This window comes from Solenopsis invicta, chromosome 9, assembly GCF_016802725.1.
Source record: "Solenopsis invicta isolate M01_SB chromosome 9, UNIL_Sinv_3.0, whole genome shotgun sequence".
NCBI classification, from domain to species: Eukaryota; Metazoa; Arthropoda; class Insecta; order Hymenoptera; family Formicidae; genus Solenopsis; species Solenopsis invicta.
The window spans coordinates 9,048,989-9,068,577 of record NC_052672.1 but is presented as its reverse complement, the minus strand read 5'-3'; the positions used below and the strand labels follow the sequence as shown (position 1 = coordinate 9,068,577).

The 19,589-nt window shown below is 39.0% G+C and overlaps 2 protein-coding genes across 6 annotated transcripts in view; one reads left to right on the top strand and one right to left on the bottom strand.

Annotated features, from left to right (window-relative positions):
* Positions 1–19,589, top strand: part of LOC105197035 (transcription factor Sox-3) — a 413,519-nt gene that overhangs the window by 175,217 nt on the left and 218,713 nt on the right. The window lies entirely within an intron of this gene.
* On the bottom strand, positions 977–5,154 carry LOC105196420 (peritrophin-1). 4 transcript variants are annotated; one of them, XM_039453683.1, is made up of 3 exons: positions 5,052–5,154; positions 4,393–4,828; positions 977–1,551 (listed from the first exon to the last, which is right to left on the bottom strand). In XM_039453683.1, exons 1-3 carry the CDS (start codon positions 5,056–5,058, stop codon positions 1,314–1,316), a joined length of 681 nt encoding a protein of 226 aa, XP_039309617.1. In that variant the 5' UTR covers positions 5,059–5,154; the 3' UTR covers positions 977–1,313. The 4 variants fall into 4 exon arrangements, with proteins under 4 accessions (XP_039309617.1, XP_039309616.1, XP_011160660.1 ...); XM_039453682.1 differs by lacking the exon at positions 4,393–4,828 and having other exon boundaries at positions 977–2,002; positions 5,052–5,122; XM_011162358.3 differs by lacking the exons at positions 4,393–4,828; positions 5,052–5,154 and adding an exon at positions 2,223–2,349 and having other exon boundaries at positions 977–2,002.

Here is a 19,589-nt window from a genome sequence, read left to right as displayed (position 1 = left end):
TCGATAGTTTTTTTTTCCTCGTCGATTCCTCGGTTCTTCGGAATTCTCGTGATGATTTACGCGAAAACCTGTCAAGCCAGCGTCCCAAATGTTTTTCTTTCTCTTTTACTTTTTTATCTTTTCTTCTTTAATACTTTTTAATATTTTTTAATATTATTTTTCAACTTTAATTCCTCACACTTATTTTTAGTTACCTTACTTCTCACCTATGGGTTTGTGGAATCCTGTAACTTTTACATGCTATTCTAGCATGTAAAAGTTACAGGATTGAATTTGAACAGAGAAGCATATTTTTAGCTGATAACAAATGAACTCGATATCTCAGAATCTGATAAAGGTGATAAACGAGACTCTAATCATAGATATCTTATTCTCAAGTAATTACAATTTTTTAAAAATTGTGTTGCTAAAATTCACAAAAAATTAATATGTACTTTGAATAGTTAAATTTTTTTTTAACTTAATCTTCAAATTATATTATAAAAAAAAGTTACAACAATGTAAAAAAATGGGATACGTCTTATCCATGTGTAGGAAGCTACGATTAATATTAAGTTTTTTAATATTATTTTTTTCGTCGAAGTTAAAAAAAACGCAAATTAGCGAGTATAATAATAGCGAAACGTATGTCGTTAGTCATGTTAATGTACATTTGACTATGACTTCAGAATGAGACCGCAGCGAGATCACACTGTTGCAGGCGATAATTAACGTCAATTAAACGAAATGCGCTGTGATAACATGAAGCTTAGTATCTGTATCTGCTAGTATATTATATGCGAGATATAATTGACATCTTTAGAGTTATTTTGTTACAGATTATCAAATAAAATTGTTTTTATCATAAATTTTTTATCTAAATTGAAAGTGATGAAACGGCAGCGCGTGTATACATGTGTATGGATATGTGTGTGAGTATGTATTTATTTTTTATGAGAGGATATTGACAGAGGAGTTCTAATCAAACGATCATACATATCATCAGATTTATTAAAATATCTTAAGAAATTAATTTACTTGTACAGATTTAATAACAATAGTTTTTTAACAGAGCAATCTGTTCTTCGTACGCGTCTCTATTTTCAGCTTAGTACTTTCCAAAATCGATGGTCCTCTGTATGCACAAATGTCTCCATGATTTTTGTACATTTTGTGCAATAGCAAAAATATCATTTCTATCCTTAGCGAAGAAGAATGCCCGAAGATAAGACAGTGTGTTTTTTTTTTTTTTTTTATATATTTGTGTCTAAAATAATCTGTAATCGCATTTGTGATATTATCAATTTTTGAGAATAAGCTTCGAGTAGCTTTTTTTAATTGCTTTCGCCTTTTGCGCAACCAGCTTCGTTTGGTGGCAGGCATCTTTTTTGTTCGCGGCTATAATGTAGACCACCTGGACATTGGAATTGGAACCAATCATAACCATCGCACATATAAAACTTTGCGCAATCACATTCGTGTTCTTTTTTATCGCCACTGGCGCAGTATGGATAGGTCAGTTGAGGTTGATCGCAATTTCCACCATTCCTGTTTGTAACGCATGCCTGACATGTGCGACTGAAGCACGTATTAGCTGGACAATGACGCAGAATCGATTCACCGTTTACACACTCATAGTAGTCGCCGCAATTATCTGGTCCACTTGTTTTAACCGGATTATTTTCGTGTGACATTCTTTCTGAGCATTTGAGGGAAGAGCAACCTGCTCGCCATGGCCAATCGCAGACTTGCTCAACTCTATTGAAATGCAGCCTCGTCACTTGGTCTCCTGGGATCATCAGGGGACATAGCTGCTCGATTCCTTTACCCAAGAAACACTTATAAAATCTTGTGCAGTCCCATTCATGCGCGATGTTGGTTGTGGTATTATGCGGAAAGGGTTCCGGGAATGGGCATGTTGTAGGAACGGGATAAATCTCGCCTTGAGGTTTTGCAGATTGATCAGAGTTCACAGCGTTCACGGCCAAAGATGCCAAGAAGGCGGTGGCAATTACGTACGTCCCTATCAAAAATCACAAAATCGTCAAAAATGTCAAATTAGTTGAAATACGTGATTCGCGAATGAATTGTAATCTGACTGACTCTTATTGCAACCAAGTAGATGTCAATTGTTCTTATACATTTGAATTGTTAAAAATTTCCGGCACACGCAATATGCAAATATGTATCGATTGTTTTTAATAGTTTTATTATAAAAATTTTATATATTTTCCAACACTCACCCTTCATCGCCTATCCTCTACTTCACTCCGAATTTAAGGAACGATTTTAATACCTCTCGTTCGTTATCACCTGTTTAATTCCGCTAAAATACGTGACTGACTAAATTCAAGTCGATTGGCTTTTATACATAAATATACATGATGTTATCGCAAAACTCAAGGACAGATTATATCTATCAAAGATATACTTTCTTCGAAAAAAGAGATTAATGATAGTTATTATTACGCTTGAGTATATTTGCTTCGAATCACAAATAATAATCTTTGGCACGACGTTGTCCTAGCAACATGAAACCACGCTCGACGAGTTTCAAAGTACAATTGAACGAAGAAAAAAAAGAATAGAAGGAGAAAGAAACACATTGGTCCGCGAGACGTTGATTTTTAATGAAATGTGTGTCGAGCGTGTGCGAAAATTACAGCATCCGTTTAAATTCAATGTAACGACGAAGCAGGAAAATATATAACAAGTTTGCGGAATTTGCTTCTTTCTCTCTCTCTCTCTCTCTCTCTCTCTCTCTCTCTCTCTCTCTCTCTCTCTCTCTCTCTCTCTCCTTCCCTCCCACTCTCGAGCACTACGTTTTTACGCACACTGTGAGTTTTACGTTAAAGTTGTGCGATAAAAAATGCATGGTGGATTTGTTTGTCGGTGGGTTTTTTCTCGTTGGTTTCCCGACTCTTCGGAATTCTCGTGATGATTTACGCGAAAACCTGTCAGGCTAGCGTCCAAAATGTTTCTCTTTTTCTCTCAGTTTTTCATCTTTTCTTTTTTAATACTTTTTAATATTTTCAAATATTATTTTTTAACTTGAATTCCCCACACTTATTTTTAATTACCTTCCCCCTCATCTATAAGTTTGTGGAACCCTGTAACTTTGACATGTATGGTATATCTCTGAACAGAAGTGTATTTTTTAGCTCATAATATATGAACTCGATACCTCAGAGTTTGATAAAGATGATAAACAAGTCTCGAATCAAAAATATTTTATTCTCAAGTAATTACAATTTTTTAAAAATTGTGTTGCAAAAATTTACAAAAAATGAGTACTTTGGATAGTTAAATTTTTTTTAGCCCCAATCCGAATCTTCAAATTATATTATAAAAAAAATTACACCAATGTAAAAAAAATGAAATACATCATATCCATGTAGGGAACTATAGTTAATATTAAGTTTTTTAATATTATTTTCTTTGTCAAAGTTGAAAAAAAGGTGAATCAGCGAGTATAATAATAGTGAAACATGTCGTCAGTCACGTTAATGTACATTTGACTATGACTTTACAATGACCGCTGCGAGATCGCATTTTTGCAGGTGATAATTAACGGCAATTGAACGAAATGCGCTGTGATAACATGAAGCTCAGTATCTGTATCTGCTAGTATATTATATGCGAGAGATAATTGACATCTTTTGAGTTATTTTGTTACAGATTATCAAATGAAATTGTTTTTATCATAAATTTTTTATCTAAATTGAAAGTGACGAAACAACAGTGTGTGAATACGTGTACGGATATGTATGAGTGTGTATTTATGATTTATCAGAGGATATTGACAGGGAAATTCCAAGTAAACGATCATATACATCATCAGATTTATTTAAATATCGTAGGAAACTAATCTACTCGTACAGATTTAATAACAATAGTTTTTTAACAAAGCAATTTGTTCTTTGTACGCGTCACTACTTTCAGCTTAGTATTTTCGAAAATCTGTGGTTTTCTGTTTGCACAAATGTCTCCAGAATTTTGTGTACATTTTTCGAGAGCGATTGCGAGGGAGTCATTTTTATTCTTATCGAAGAAGAATGCGCCCAAAAATTTTCCTTTTTTTATATTTTTTTCTGTAAAATAAGCTGCAATCGCACTTGTGATGTCAATCATTTCTGAGAATAGGTTCGAATAGTTTTTTTAATTGCTTACTGCCAGTGTAGTGGGCAACCAGCTTCATTTGGTTGTAGGCACATTTGACGTGTGGGGCTAAAATGTAGACCACCTGAACATTGGAATTGGAGCCAATTATAACCATCGCACATATAATACTTTGCGCAGTCACAATCGTGTGATCTTTTATCGCCATTGTTACCGGACGGATTTGAACAGGTTTGAGGTGGAAGTGAATTACCGCAATTTCCACCATTTCTGTTTGTAACGCATGCTTGACATGTGCGACTGAAGCACGTATTAGCTGGACAATGACGTAGAGTCGGATAACCGTTTATACACTCATAGTAGTCGCGGCAATTATCGGGTCCAGGTAATAGAACGCTTCCTCTAGGGTTTTCAGGGCAACTGCTGCAACCTGCTCGCCATGGCCAATCGCAGACTTGCTCAAGTCTATTGTAGTGCAGCCTCGACACTGGGTCTCCTGGGATCATCAGGGGACATAGTTGCTCGACTCCTTTACCCAAAAAACACTTATAAAATCTCGTGCAGTCCCATTCATGCGGTAGGTTGGTTGTGGTGTTATGCGGAAAGCGTTCCGGGAATGGGCATACTGTAGGAATGGGCCAAATCACGCCTTGAGGTTGTACAGATTGGTCAGAGTTCACAGCGTTCACGGCCAAAGATGCCAAAAAGGCGGTTGCAATTACGTACATTCCTATGCCGAACAAAAATCAAAATCGTCAAAATTGTTAGTTGCGATACGATCGTGATTCACGAATGAATTGTAATCTGACCGACTGTTATTGCAACCAAGTAGATGTCAATTCTTATGCATTTGAATTATTAAAAATTTCCGGCCTACACAGTATAAATACGTATCGATTTTTATAATACTTAGTATTATTATAGAAATTATATACATATTTTCCAACACTTACCCTTCATCGCCTATCCTCTACTTTACTCCGAACTTGAAGAACGATATTAACACCTTTCGTTCGTTAACACCTGTCTGGTTCCGTTAAAATACCTGACTGACCAAATTCAGTTGGATCGGCTTTTATACGTAAATTGCATCACGTTATCGCAAAACGCAAGGACTGATTATATCTATACAAGATATACTTTCTTCGAGAAAGGAGATTAATGGTAAAATTATTACGCTGAGTAATATTTGTTTCAAATGACAACTAATAACCTTTGACACGACACTGCCGTAACAATATGGAAACTCACACTTGATGAGTTTCAAAGTATAATTGGACGAAAAAGAAAAAGATTAGGAGGAGAAAGAAACACATTAGTCGACGTTGATTTTTAATGAAATGTGTGCCGAGTGTGTGCAAAAATTGCGGCATTCGTTTAAATTCAATGTAATGACAAAGCTGAAAAATATATAACAAGTTTGCGGAATTTGATTCTCTCTCTTCTTCTTTCGAGTGCTATGTTTTTTATGCCCACCGTGAGTTTTACGTTAAAGTTGTGCGATAAAATATGCAGGGTAGATTTGTTTGTCGACAGTTTTTTTCCTCGTCGGTTCCCCGGCTCTTCGAAATTCTCGTGATGATTTACGCGAAAACCTGTCAAGCCGGCGTCCAAAATTTTTCTCTTTCTCTCTTACTATTTTATCATTTCTTTTTCCATATTTTTTAATATTTTTTAAAATATTATTAACTCTAGCTCTCCACACTTATTTTTGGTTACCTTCCTCCTCATCTATGGATCTGTGGAACTCTGTAACTTTAACTTTTTCGATATATCTCTAAACAAAAAGCATATTTTTTAGCTCATAATATATGAAATCGATACCTCAGAATCTAATAAAAATGATAAACGAGACCTGAATAAAAAATACTTTATTCTCAAGTAGTTACAATTTTTTTAAAATTCTATTATAAAAAATAAGTACTTTGGATAGTTAGTTTTTGTAGAACCTTAATCCTAGTTTTCAAATTATATTATTAAATGTTACACTAATGTAAAAAATCGCATAAGACACGTCGTATCCATGCGTGAGGAGTTAATGTTAATATTAACTTTTTTAATATTATTTTCTTTATTGTAGTTGCAAAAAAATAAGACGAATGAGCGAGTATATTTAACAAGAAAACATATGTTGTTAGTCATGTTAGCGTACATTTGACTACGTCTTTAGAGTGACCGCTGCGAGGTCCGCATTGTTGCAGACGATAATTAACGGCAATTAAATGAAATGCATCCGCGAATACTAGTACTATTGAAACTCTCAACAACAAGCTCGTGGCTGACGATGTGAGCGCTCGGCGCTTTTAACGAAATGGCACAATGGAGAGGGTCGCCGCGGTCACCACGTTTTTTGACAATATTTTGCGTAATTGAGCAGCGGCAATAAATTTCGGTTGAATTATGCCCGCGCGAGGAAAATAACTGAAAACTGTCCAACTGTTCCCATCCATTATTTACATCGTTTAGCAAATTTTACTGCTCCCGGTTGGTGCTGGCCGCGCCATGCCAGATATTTTCTCTCTCAGCGTCGCTGTATGTACATCCGTGTTGTCGCGCGCCCCTGTGTACGGCGTGTATAATTGTGTGGTGTGCGTGCGCGAAAATACAGTCGGCCATTTATTCGCGCGTACAGCGAGCAGAAGGGGGAGGGGGGGAGGAAGGGGGACGAGAGAGGCACGAACGCGAACGAATTTACGATTTCATCGAATTCCCTCGTTAATCGACGGTATACGCGTTTCCGGGACTTCACGGCCGACCGAATTCTCGCCAACACCCCGACGCGGGGTTCAACGAGACACCCGGTAGAAGTGTCGCATCTCCTTTTCTCTCCCCGCAATCTGCGCCATTTTACGAGCGAGGCTTATTTCCCTAAGAAAATAGAGATAAATGAGACAGGGAGAGCCCGCCTGAGCGGGAGGAGGGGGAGGGGGATACAATAAAGAGAAACGATTAATCCCCAAGGCGTATCGGGAGATGCGACGAAACTAGGGTGTTGAATAAATTTATAGATCAATCAGTAATACTCGGCAACGATTAAATGACGTAAATTAAAACACGGGATCGTTATGTAACAAAGAATGGGTTAGTGAAATATTTTCTGGATATGTCTGACGTCCGGATGACGTGACATTTAGTGTCATGCGCGACGAAGATTTATTAGTAACCGATTACGGAGGGTCAAATGCCGTGCCAAATTGTACGGAACAAATCTGATAAGTGAATAGCGGAAAAATCCCATAAATCGTTAATGATATTTAGCATATTTTTCCGTCCTGATTTTCTGCCGGCGTGTCATATCCGTCAAAGGAGAGAGAGACAGAGAGAGAAAGAGAGAGAGAGAGAGCTGAGAGATGGTCCCGTCGTATCACTTCCGGAACTTTCTAAAGTCTAACTCTCGGTAACACACCCGAAACTTTTCCCTCTCTTTCTGCCGGTAAAAATCGTTTCCCGTGAGAATATTCATGAACTCTTGCGGTTTCTATCGCATTGTCCCGGAAACAAATCTCGGCGCGAAACAATATTCATTGTTAGGTTGCGCAAAGTAACACGCGCGTGCTAGTGTCGTATTAATATCGGCGCGGCACTCGCTACGTGAACAACGGCGCGATTTTTCACGGGGTGAAAACACTCGTGGGTTAATAAAGTGACCCGATCAGCGTTGCAATGAACAGAGTCGCGCGTTGGCTTGTATCTCGCATAGTTATGGGATAGGTATTTAACAAACAATGGCCAGATACCCCTCGAACTAGCTGCGGGTCGAGCCGTTAACCAACATATGTACCTACTACAATCAGATTTCGTCGATTGTACTATAGTTAAATTGGATAGTTTCGATCGGCAATTTAAGTTACCAAATCAACATTAAACTCAAAACCTTTGGTTTATTCCGATACTGTCATTTTCATTGCCACAATTACATCTTAAAACAACGTTGTTGTCATATTGTCACACTTTTTTTTATCAATAATAAGTAATAAAGCTCAAAGTTAAAATGACGCTTGAAATGGATATTTCGAGCTTAGCTGTAAATGCTTATAACAATACAAAATTTGTCTTTAAATCTTAATATCGAATAAACATATTATTTTGTATTGTAATATTTGTGTTGTTAAACAGAATGGCTTTCGATATCAAGATTTAGGGACAAATTTTATATTGTTTTAAGATAGGCTTAAAGTACTATTTGTAACTGTTTTTTAAATTTTCAGATATTTTTGAATTAGTTAAATTAGTTTTACACTTTTACATATTTCAAATACGAATGAAAATGATGATCGCAAAGGGCATTTTATGTTGGTAACGAAAACATTCTTTTCAACATATTAACCCGTACATTCACCCTGTTTTTCAGTGCTTAGTCCGACTACTTGGTCACGGTAAACGATTATATTTTGCAAAGGATTTTTGGCCTTAAAAATCTGAAAAAGTTCTGGTATATTCTTTCTCCATTTAGGAATACGATTATGTAACCGGAAATATTATTTTACTTTTTTTTGGTACATGTCTGAATTCGTGCAACAGAATCTGCAAAATGCATTGTTGCAATAAAAAGTTCATAACTTTTTTGTATATTCATACATAAAAAAAATTTTTTTACCTTCAAACGGTCCAAAGTTAGTACTATGAGAAAAAATAATGCAACGTTGTCTGCTTGAAAAAAGTATTATTTGGTAACTTGAAAATTAGTAATTTTGGTTTATAGCAAATAGAAAAGAAAGTAATTAAAAAAATGGAAAATTAGCGTTTTAGAAATGATGATTTAAAAATAGTTTGAAGAAATATATTTATAAAGCATTATTGCAAGTGTAATACTGCTTATTTTTTAGTGAGTAACGGATCTACTAATCTAAGTTTTAAGTTACCAAATAATTTTTTTGTAAACACTAACTGTTTTGAATCATTTGAAGCTAAAAAGATTTTTTTTTATTATATATATATCTATATATACGTATATATACGTGTAAGAAAATTATTTACAACTTTTTATTGCAATAATGCATTTTATCGATTCTGCTTTAAATTCGGACACACATTCTTTAGTGCAATGCGTATGTGATGTGTTTGCTTCACGCAAACTGCTTTTCTGTGTAAAGCACAGTAATAAAAAAAAATTTTATTGCATTTCTAAGCGCAAAAGGCACAGTGTTTTCTTTTTACTAACCTAGCAAAACTTATAAAGTTGTAAGATTTCTCGCATAGTCGATTTCAAATTAACTGTCCATGTACAAGTGAGCTTGCATAAAAGTTAAACCTTCCTCGGCATCTTTCTTCATCATCTCGTTCATCTTTGCCGTCAGTTTCATTATCAGAAAGCTTTCTGTAAAATAAATCTTATGATCGCTCGCATAAAGCATATAATTTTCTGTGCAGAACGCTCTTGAATAAGAATTTGTTCTGAATTTTTACATCTATTACATGATACAAATAATTTTTAAGTTACACTACTTATTGGAAGAAAGGTTAAAAATAACAAAAAAACATCCCTTATTTTTGCAAAAAAAACTTTGTCTGACTACCTAGGTCACAGACAATCTCTGTTCAACTTTCACGTCGTTGTACGAAACATGGCTGACGAAATGCGATGTTATGTGACCAAATCCTTAACAGTTTTTTTCTTTTCTTACAAAGAGGAACCGATTTCTTTTCTTTATCTAATAATAAACAATTAGAAATTGTCTAAGTTAATATGACCTAGGTTATATATAGTATGCGGAGGATATATGTAATACATATTAATTTATTAAAAAATTTTTTTTCGTTATTAGCAGGAAATCGCCCTTTGCTGTCTTCATTTTTGTGCGTATTTTAATCGTGTAAAAGAATTTTGCAATCCTCGCTCCCCCATAACTCAATTCAAAGCTATCTTAAAATGAAAAAAATGCCGATAATTTGATTTAGCATCTCTTTAATATTGGTTATGCTTTTTTAATAATGCGCTAATTGGCTGGCGAGTATTAATTATTCTTCCCTTAATATTTTAAAATAAATCAGATTTCACGATTACCGGCGAATCGCGATAATTTATTAACTTGGATGGCATTTTGCGTTCGAAATATAATGACTGTTACCGTTCAATTTCTTTCCCTGCATAAAAGCGGACCTTACACGTGCAACGTGTTAACGTATCGATCTTGCCGGAAATTATATGGCGCTGCGTCGCCATATTACTTACCACGTTGGTTTGTTTCGCGCTTTCTTGTGCATAAAGTAGGCCGTACCGTATCGCGAGCACGTGGATTATATTAACGTATCGATTCCGCGAGTGACCTTGCATCCGGATACCGTGCTGTCTCCGCGATATCCGGTAGCTTACGTCTCGACGATCACCGTGGCCGTCCGCCATTTCATTGTGTCGACGTCGCTGCTTCGTCCTATCGGCCCGTGTAATCAAGCAGGTAAATATATGAAACATGCCTGGCTAGTCGTAACACACTCCGTCCGTTGTCTGTTTGCCTGACATTTTGAAAGAAGGCACTTTCACTTCAGCGAACAATTTAGGAAATTATTTCTGCTGTTGTTTGCATATAACTATTGTTGACTGCTGTCACCACTTATACATTTGAAATCTCGCTTTAAATGCGTAATGCTGACATTTCTACGCGTCCCTTGACATTTATACCAATATACTGCAACTTATTCTAACTTATAAACGCAATCTAAATTCTTATTTTAAAATGTTTATTTTCATAAGTTTCTCTTTATTTATAGCCATGAGTAAGTAATAATTATATTGCAGCACAAACTTGAGCTGTGCGCGCGCGTACTGAAACTCTAATGAAATTGAGAGAACAAAAAATCTATTAATTTTCCGGTATCGCGTATCGAGGAATTATTCATCGGGAGCTTTTTAAATTAGCGACATGAATATATAGGCGACGCGTGATCATTCGATCGGCCGATTCCGACATCGGCAATGTGGCCCCCGCGGTCATCCGCCATTTCATTGTACCGAAATGGCCGCATAGCGATATCAGCCGTCGTAATCAGGCAGGCAGGTATATACGCATATATGGAAGGTGGTTGTGGCATGGTGTGCGCGTATACGGTGTGTGTACGCGCATACGTGCGTGCGTGCGTACCTGCTGCGTGCGGATCTGTGCGTGTCGAGATAGAAACGGGAAGCTGCAGGAAGAAGCGAGTGGGAGGATGAGCGGCAATGTAGATGGGCGAGAGGGATAAGGAGAGAGGTAGAGATGGAGAGTGAGAGTAAGAGGAGGAAGAGGGAGAGAGAGAGAGAGAGAGAGAGAGCGGTAGCCCTCCGATTGGTCCGTGCCTAGGACCCCAACCTCCGGCACGCACGTAACACGGCCAGATCGATACGCACTGCCCAAGTCACCGTCCCTCTCCGTTTCTCTCTCTCCCTCGTTTCTGTCCGTCCCTCTTTCTCTCGTTTCCTCGGTCCCTCTTCCTCGGACTCTTCTCCATCTCCGTTTCACGCCGTTCTCTTCATCGGCCTCCTCTCCTCCATACCTTCCTCTCTCCTTCTAACCTATTTCTTCTATCTTGCCCGAACCGCGCGATTCCCTCTCTGTCTTATTACAGTCTGCACTCTATATTCATTTCTCTCTCGCTCTCTCTCTCTCTCTCTCTCGCAACCTTACTCATTCCAGCCATGGTTACGAACAACCATCTACAACCTACTCTGGCGATAACTGCCCTCTGTCACTCGAACTTCAGTCTGCCTGATATAAGACGTCTTTTAAGATCGTTGATAAGGCATGATAAGATGCTCACAAAACCGTAGTATGATTTCAATTATGCACTTTGTAATTCCAAACATTTTTTCCAACGTTTAATCTGACTTGAGAGAGTCAAGTGTTATTTTATAAGTCAGAACTTTCAATATTACATTATTTTTTTTTCTTTCTTTTAAAGCTTTCTTTTCCACCGATCAATAGTCTCATCCACGTCGATTTCATCCCTCGAGTTCTTCAAGGCGATTTACAGATCTAGCGTAAACGCCTCAAAGGACCTTCGTCCCATCGAAAGTGAAGCTACGGCCGTCTTCGCGTGTAATCCGACAAAACGTCTGATCCGCAGAGTATCCGCGACTTCTCACGGGGATTTGTGGGTCTCTCTCTCTCTCTCTCTCTCTATCTTCTCGCGGTCATTTTTCAACGATCGCGCGCGATGCAACCGGGCGCACTCGTCGTGAACCGTAATCCAATTAAAGAAAAGCCCGGCGCGGCGATTGTGTCGCCTAATCGACGAACAAGGCGCCGCGTTATTACCCGCCCCTTCGCCGCGGGGCACAATGCTCCCCGGCGGATCGGCGAACAATGGACGAGCGGCGAATGGATACGTACGCAGCGCATACCAGTAATGAGGGAGCCCGATCAACGGTAATACCGGGTGTCCGCGCGCAAAAGCGCGCGGTGACTTCTTGTTTCCGCGACAACAATCTTCCCGCATTCCCGCCCGTGTCGCTCATTCCGCCCGCTATTTCCCCTCGTTTTCCCTTTATTGTCTTGTTCATGGATCTGATATTGTTAGTCCAGTAGACTTACGCAATGATACATGATTACCGGATCGTTAGATGCGTTCGTCAGCGATTAATCTCTTCCCTCGTGCTTTCTCTCTCTTTCTCTTTCTCTCTCTCTCTCTCTCTCTCTCTCTCTCTCTCTCTATCTTTCTGTTTCTGCCTCTTTCCCGGCCTCGCGTCGGAATGAACCAACCGCAGGACCACGAACCGCGTGAGAATCTTCTCGTCGACCGTATACAGTGCTCCAATAAAGCGCTATCGCGCCCGATTCTGATGGTGAAAGGGAGAGAGGGAGAGAGAGGGGGGGAGGGGGAACAGCGCGCGATCCTTCGTGAGAATCGGCGGCCTTGACTTCTGATCCTCGGGAAATTGGAGATTGTACGAGTCCGTAGGGTGCACCAGCGGCGTGCAACAGGCATCGGTAATGGTGAAAGATCCCGTGTTTACGGGGACAGCGAGCTCGACGGGAGATACTATTATCCATTGTTTTTGATTATTCGAAACGAATCATTCTGTTGATTTTTCCGAGAGATTTCGGAAAGTTGACAAAGGTGTTTAGCTGAAGTTCCTACTTTAATGCAGCACAACAAAAAATAATTAGGATTACTGCACCAGTCAATGAAAAATTGAACTAGTCAACGAACATATAAATGAAATTTTAATGTAATTACATTTTTAAATAAAAAATTATATTTTAATAAAATCTTTATTAAAATTAGATCATAAAAAATACAATTAATTAGCAATTTATTATTTATTATCTTGTTATTTTTATATTTTTCTGAAATAGTCATTTACTAATGATTACTCAGCGACTGGTGTAGTGACCTTATTGTTTTTACGTATATCAAAGACATCTCAAAAACAGTAACACATTAGTGATTAAAAAGTTCAAATTTATAATATGATAACGATATCTAAATAAATTAAATTAATATGTAAAAGCACATAAAGACAAAAGCAATACTAGTACTAACAATAATGTAATTTATAAAATATCTTGTAAAGACTGTGACGCGAGGTGTATCGGTCAAACAAAAAGACAACTAAACGTTAGAATTAAAGAACACAGAAACAATATAAGATTAGATCCGTCGAGTCATTTAGTAGTCACTAAATATATCGAATTTAGGTTTGATTGGAATAACATCAAAATTTTATTGAGAAAAATCTCCACAAAGACTCATATCGAAGTTGTACATCGAAAAACAAAAAAAAAATATTATCAATTTAATTTAAAAAACTGAATTACTTGACAGCAATTATTTTGATATATTAAAAAAAACTTTCCGATATCTCTTTTTTATCACACATTGTATTTACGTTTTTACATTCACCATCACACTTATACACAAGTGTTATTGATCTTCAGATATAATTTCATATTAGTCGAATACATGATTTCATATAGATAGGAAGCACAGAGATATATTGGGCAATTCTGATGACATAATCCATATATTTGCACAAGATTTTTTTTAACGATCCAGATAAAATTTTACATCTTGGAAATTAAGTTCGATTCCATTTGATTTTTAAGATTGCCTATTGTGAATTTTAATATAGATAGGATATTTACATGATTCGACTTTTAACTTTTGATACGTGATATTGAACAAAACATATTCTCGCCTCTAAACGAGCAATCTGTTAGAAAATTGTAAATTAATCACATATCAAAATTTTTATACAATTTTTATGTACTTGACCGAAATGCAAACTACACTAATTTTTAACTTTATGAAAGAGCTTTCTGCCTATCATTTATGTTATAATTTGTAGAAATTAAATCAAATTTAATCGATTGTTTAACATTATACAATTGTAAAAGATCAAGTAAAGTCAAAATGTTTCGTTTTATTATTTGTAATATTTAAAGTACTTTATATACTACTTTTATAAAATTCCATCTTTATTTGCTCGGTTAATTGACCTCGATTCTATTTGTAAAAAAGGAATTATGCTTTTAAGAATTATACTTTCCACGGGTATTCTCTTCAAGAATGCCAAGAGATTTACGGGCTACCTCCGTGTCTGGATCCATCGTTAATGCCAACGTGAACATTACAGAGAAGAATGTAAGATTGTTTAACCTTATACGAGGCAAGCGCGAGCTTATATTTTCGACAGTATCACCGCGGTTGCATGAGCTTTCGTGAGGAACGGATGAAATAATATTCCGCCGAACGCGCGGTACCTGTTTATGAAGTAACGCTTGCCTAACTCGCGCGGAAGCGGTGCGCATTGCAGTGAAATAATTGACGCCAACGCTTGACAATCTTTATCGGATGTGACACGTTAGTTTAAATAGATAGAATTTTGTGTCGAGAGGTCGAACTGTCCTCGGAATAGCTCCGATGATGAAGAGTGGTGCGAATAAAAAGTAAATATAGGCAACAAAGAGCAGAAATGCTGATAACGAATGGCGCTATGACGAGAGAGTTACCGAATAAGGTGGGACTCATGTGTTCCCTCCGAATTATTCTATCAATCATGCGGTATTTTTTATGATATATCAATTAAATATCGTCCCGGATAAATCGGTGGCGGCTCTAAAAAAAGACTTCTGCGACAGGAAGCTCTCCTGAAATTCTAAACGTTGATACGGAGTGCATTATTATCAGACTGTCCCGGACTTTAATGGTACGCGACAAACAGTTCGTTACAATGATACGTCTCAACCGCATATTCCTAATTTTTTCACGCATTTAAAATCCAACGTATCTTCCTTCCCGTGATATATTTTAAGTAGAAATAATAAATTCACGGGGCAAATCGCGGACGACAAAGTTGCGACACGGATGAGAGATGATGAGCGAGAAGTACAAAATGGAGGGGAAAAAAAATGGATAACCCTCCCTCGTATAACTGGATAAATCGTCGGTTTGTCGCTCGCCCGGGTTCTCAGTTACTTTTTACTCGATGTCGCTACCCTCCGCGCGGGCGGTACGATGATGTATGTGGCGCGTGATTTATATCTTCTGCGAGGATATATTAAATGAGAGGAAAGGCGGACGAAGTGACTTATGCATACGATACATGTAGTCGACAATCGTTTCGATCTTGCGCGGATTTATCTCAGGACCTCAGCAGATGTCATTTGTAACGTCATTGCCACGACATTTCGTTCGAGCTATTTGTAGTTAGCCGTGACATCCAGTCTTCCTGTGATCCCGGAAATCAATACTGTCCAAAACTGAAGCAAAACATTCTTTGAAGTTTCTATCGCTTCTTCTTTATCAGCACTTTTGCAACGGAATGCAATTAGGAAAGTTAAATTTCATTTCTCTCAATTTTTTTTTTTTAATAAAATATAGATTATTTAATGCTTTGCTAGCACCGGGCGGTGAAATTATAAAAAACAAGTCGGCTACTTGTTGTTAAAAGGCACTCTTTAGGTATACAAAGAAAGTCTAGATAAAGGCGCCTGTGTGTTTATCTGACTGAACGCTCAAGGTTTTACTTCCCTAAAAATCTAGAATAAGAACTCGGGGGAACTGTGCGACCCCATTTCCGTATCACGCACGATATCACCGTAGGAAATGTGGATCTTAGCCGAGGACTGACGCATATGATTTTGCAGTTGGGTTACGAGAAAGTGTCGTAGCCCAATTGTATAACGTTATTCTCATATTCCATCAGCAATAGTTTTCTTCATTATACAATTTTAATTTTTCAGAACCAAGTATTTTTTTTAATAATTTATTAGACAATTTATTTCACTTTTTTCAATGAAATTTTATTATCAACTTTTTTAGCACTATATTTAAGAAATATTGAGTTTCAGAGGGGGGGGGAGGGGGGAGAAAAATAAGGCGTAAATTTTCATTGGAGAGAGAGAGAGAGAGAGAAAGGGAGAGGTGTGGGACGCGCGCGCTGGGCGTTGCAGAGAGTCACGACAGCGTTTTCTCACTTTGACATATTTTGCAGTGCGTCTCCGGACGCATAATTAGCATGAGAATAATGGCGCGCCGGCTCTCTTAATCAAACTTTTTAAATAGGATTCTCCTTTTACTCCGTTCTTATGGTTACGGGGAAACTCGACCTGCCGGTTTTCTTTTTTTCTTTTTTTGTGATACGAAATGCTAATCAGCCTCGCATATCGTTGCCTTATCCAGCCCGACGTTTTTCCGCGAGAAAGTTCGTGACTGCTACCGAAAACTACGGTTTAATATTAATCCGACGTTAAATTTGAATTTCGATGAGGCAAGAATTCGTCGATTTCGCTGCCGGACCAATAATAGCATCTCCGGCAATTTAAATGCGCTCCCCCCAATTCGAAATTCGCAAAATTACACGGTTATATCGATGCATCAATTTAAGCCGGAGGTCTTGAAAATAAGTGTAATTGCCTACCACGACGGGTAGTAACTGTTCAAGTATTATGTTCCAAGATTGTTTAATTACAGAGAACCATATATTTAATGTTGAAAACAGAAAATATTACGTAAACATGAATACGTTTTAAGAAAGAGCTGCGATTCGTATACTTTACGAGCGATTGTAGGTTGACATTAATGAATATATGTGACCGACACGTGTCCAAGGAGAGACGACAAATTAGCGTCTTTCGTCATCTGCAATTCGCGCCGTTGAGGCCGCGCATACGTATTCCCGAGCGTCCTCCGCGACCACGAAGTTGGAGCTGCTATCTCGCGTTCTTGCTTATTATCGCGATCGAATATTCCGTCAACGATGCGTCTTTTGTCGGTCCTGATGGAAGAAGAACAGGCGGAGGAGAGAGACGAAGGGACGGAGGGAAAGACACGGAGGTGACGGTAGTGCATGAAGAAGAGGAAGACGACGAAGAAGAGTGGACGAGGCAAGAAGGGCGGAGAGAGGGGGAGGACCAGGACGCCGACGATGCGTCGTCGTTACGCGACGGAATATCATTATCCGGATAATGGGCCGGCAATTAGCTCGACGGCGTGCATAAATCTTCGCGTGAAAGGACAGGATACCCGGTATTTAAATAAATAAGTAGCCTCATTGTCCGGCCACGGGCGTCATCGGGTCACGGTGGAAGCGTGAAGAAGGAAAAAAATGCTAATCAGTCCGAAAACTCCGCGCCACGACGCGGTGTGTGACAGACGTGGCGAGAAGAAGGATGAACCTACTTCGGTCAGGCGAGAAGGACGGGAGGGGGAGGTGAATTCGCTCTTTTAAAATGGACGGAGGTAAGAAAAGGAAAAAAGAAACTCGTAGGGAAGCCCCCGGTAATTTAAGCAGCGTAACTCCTCGACAGATAGAGAGGCACCAAGAGTCTCCTCTTTGTCTCTCTCTCTCTCTCTCTCTCTCTCTCTCTCTCTCTCTCTCTCTCTCTCTCTCTCTCTCTCTCTCTCTCTCACTGTCTGGCGATTGCCTAGGACAAGTTTCACCTGAAATTCTTCGTGCGTCTCTCATACGCGATAACTAAATAAAGGGTGCGTTTCGTTTTACGCACGATGCATCACTTATTCTTATTGAGTATTAACCTTTAGGTAGTTAGGTGGGGTGCTGACAACACTCTAAAGAAATATTATTATTATTATTGTTACATTTTTTATTAGTATATCATGTTATATTTAAATTTATATTGGTTAAACCCTTAGGAGATAGAGGAATGTAAAAAAAAAGAACTTCAAGATTTTAAGACAATACTTTCTATTTTTCTTTTCCAGAACAAAGTTTCTAATCTTGCATTTCTTCGTTCTTTACCCCACTTACCTACTTAAAGATTAAACAAGGATAAATAAAGTATCATACGCGTGAACCGGAACGTACTCGAAGTATATTTATAGATATCTAACTATAGCGCTTGTTTCTCTGAGAAGCACAAGAACAGGCAGATGGAATACTTTTATCGAGATTAATCTCGTAATGCTCGTTATTCCGCATCGGATTGTACAAACGTGACGTAATTCGATCGACCTATTAAATTTTTCCGCATTTACTCCGTAATCTGCGACTTATAACAATGATTTCTCGCGTCTTTCGTGCCCCCTTGTTCCCCCTTCGTTCCCCAGTCGCTCTATGAGAAAGGGATAGGGCGGGAAGTTAACCGCAGTGGACGCGTGGCTACGCATCGGCCGTCCACCCTCGTGGTGTCTCCTGCCCCGATGGATCACCCCTCGGATCGGCGCACCGCGCATCGGGGGCGCAACGAGGATGATGTGCAATCTATCGAAAGATATTCATGGGGCTGGCCGTTGGCCCCCGTGCTCACGTCCCCGTCAGCCATAACCGTCGCGTCACGAATGTCTTATTGATTGCACCCTCTGTGAACAGAGACGGACTGACGCGGAGGCAGACGGGCAGAAAGAGAGAGGGTGCCGGGCCGTGATGAGGGATGACTGGGACACGTAGCGAGGGAACGGGGAGTGGGAGGGAGGGAGGGTGGGTGGGTAGTTGTGGCGGAGGGGTATGGCAGGATGGGACGTATATCAAGCCGACCGGCTTGAAATAATGCGGGAGGGAGGGGGTGCAGCGTCCGGAAGCGACGAATATGCGTTTTGGATCACCGGCGGATATCCACGGGAGGGTGGTCGTGTTGTTTGTCGCTCGGTTCGTTTCTCATCATCGCTCTTCGCTCCCAATCGCATCGTGACTTCGACGAACGAGACGAAATCCTGAACACATTTGTTACGTCACTCGGCATTACGAATCCGCGTTTAAATACCACGGTGTCCCCGAGTCGTCTGCCAGATTGTGACGACCATGGCGTAGGTATATTTCCATGAAATTTTTGGCGAACGATTCTCTACCGTGGGAGATTTCTGTTTAGCAAAAATCAAAACGGTCGTCGTCCCAGATCTCTCGTCTACCGACAGAATTTGCTCGTTATGACGATCCATTGTCTTCGGCGTTTCGATGGTGAACTGACCGCGGCTTGATTTCTCCCTCTATATGGTCCCGGTTCGTACACTGGTAATTGTATACATAGGTGACACGGTCAGATTATTGAATGAACGCTTTTGTGGGCTCGCCATGACCACACCATGAGACAGAGTGCCACAAGCGGTGGAACGGT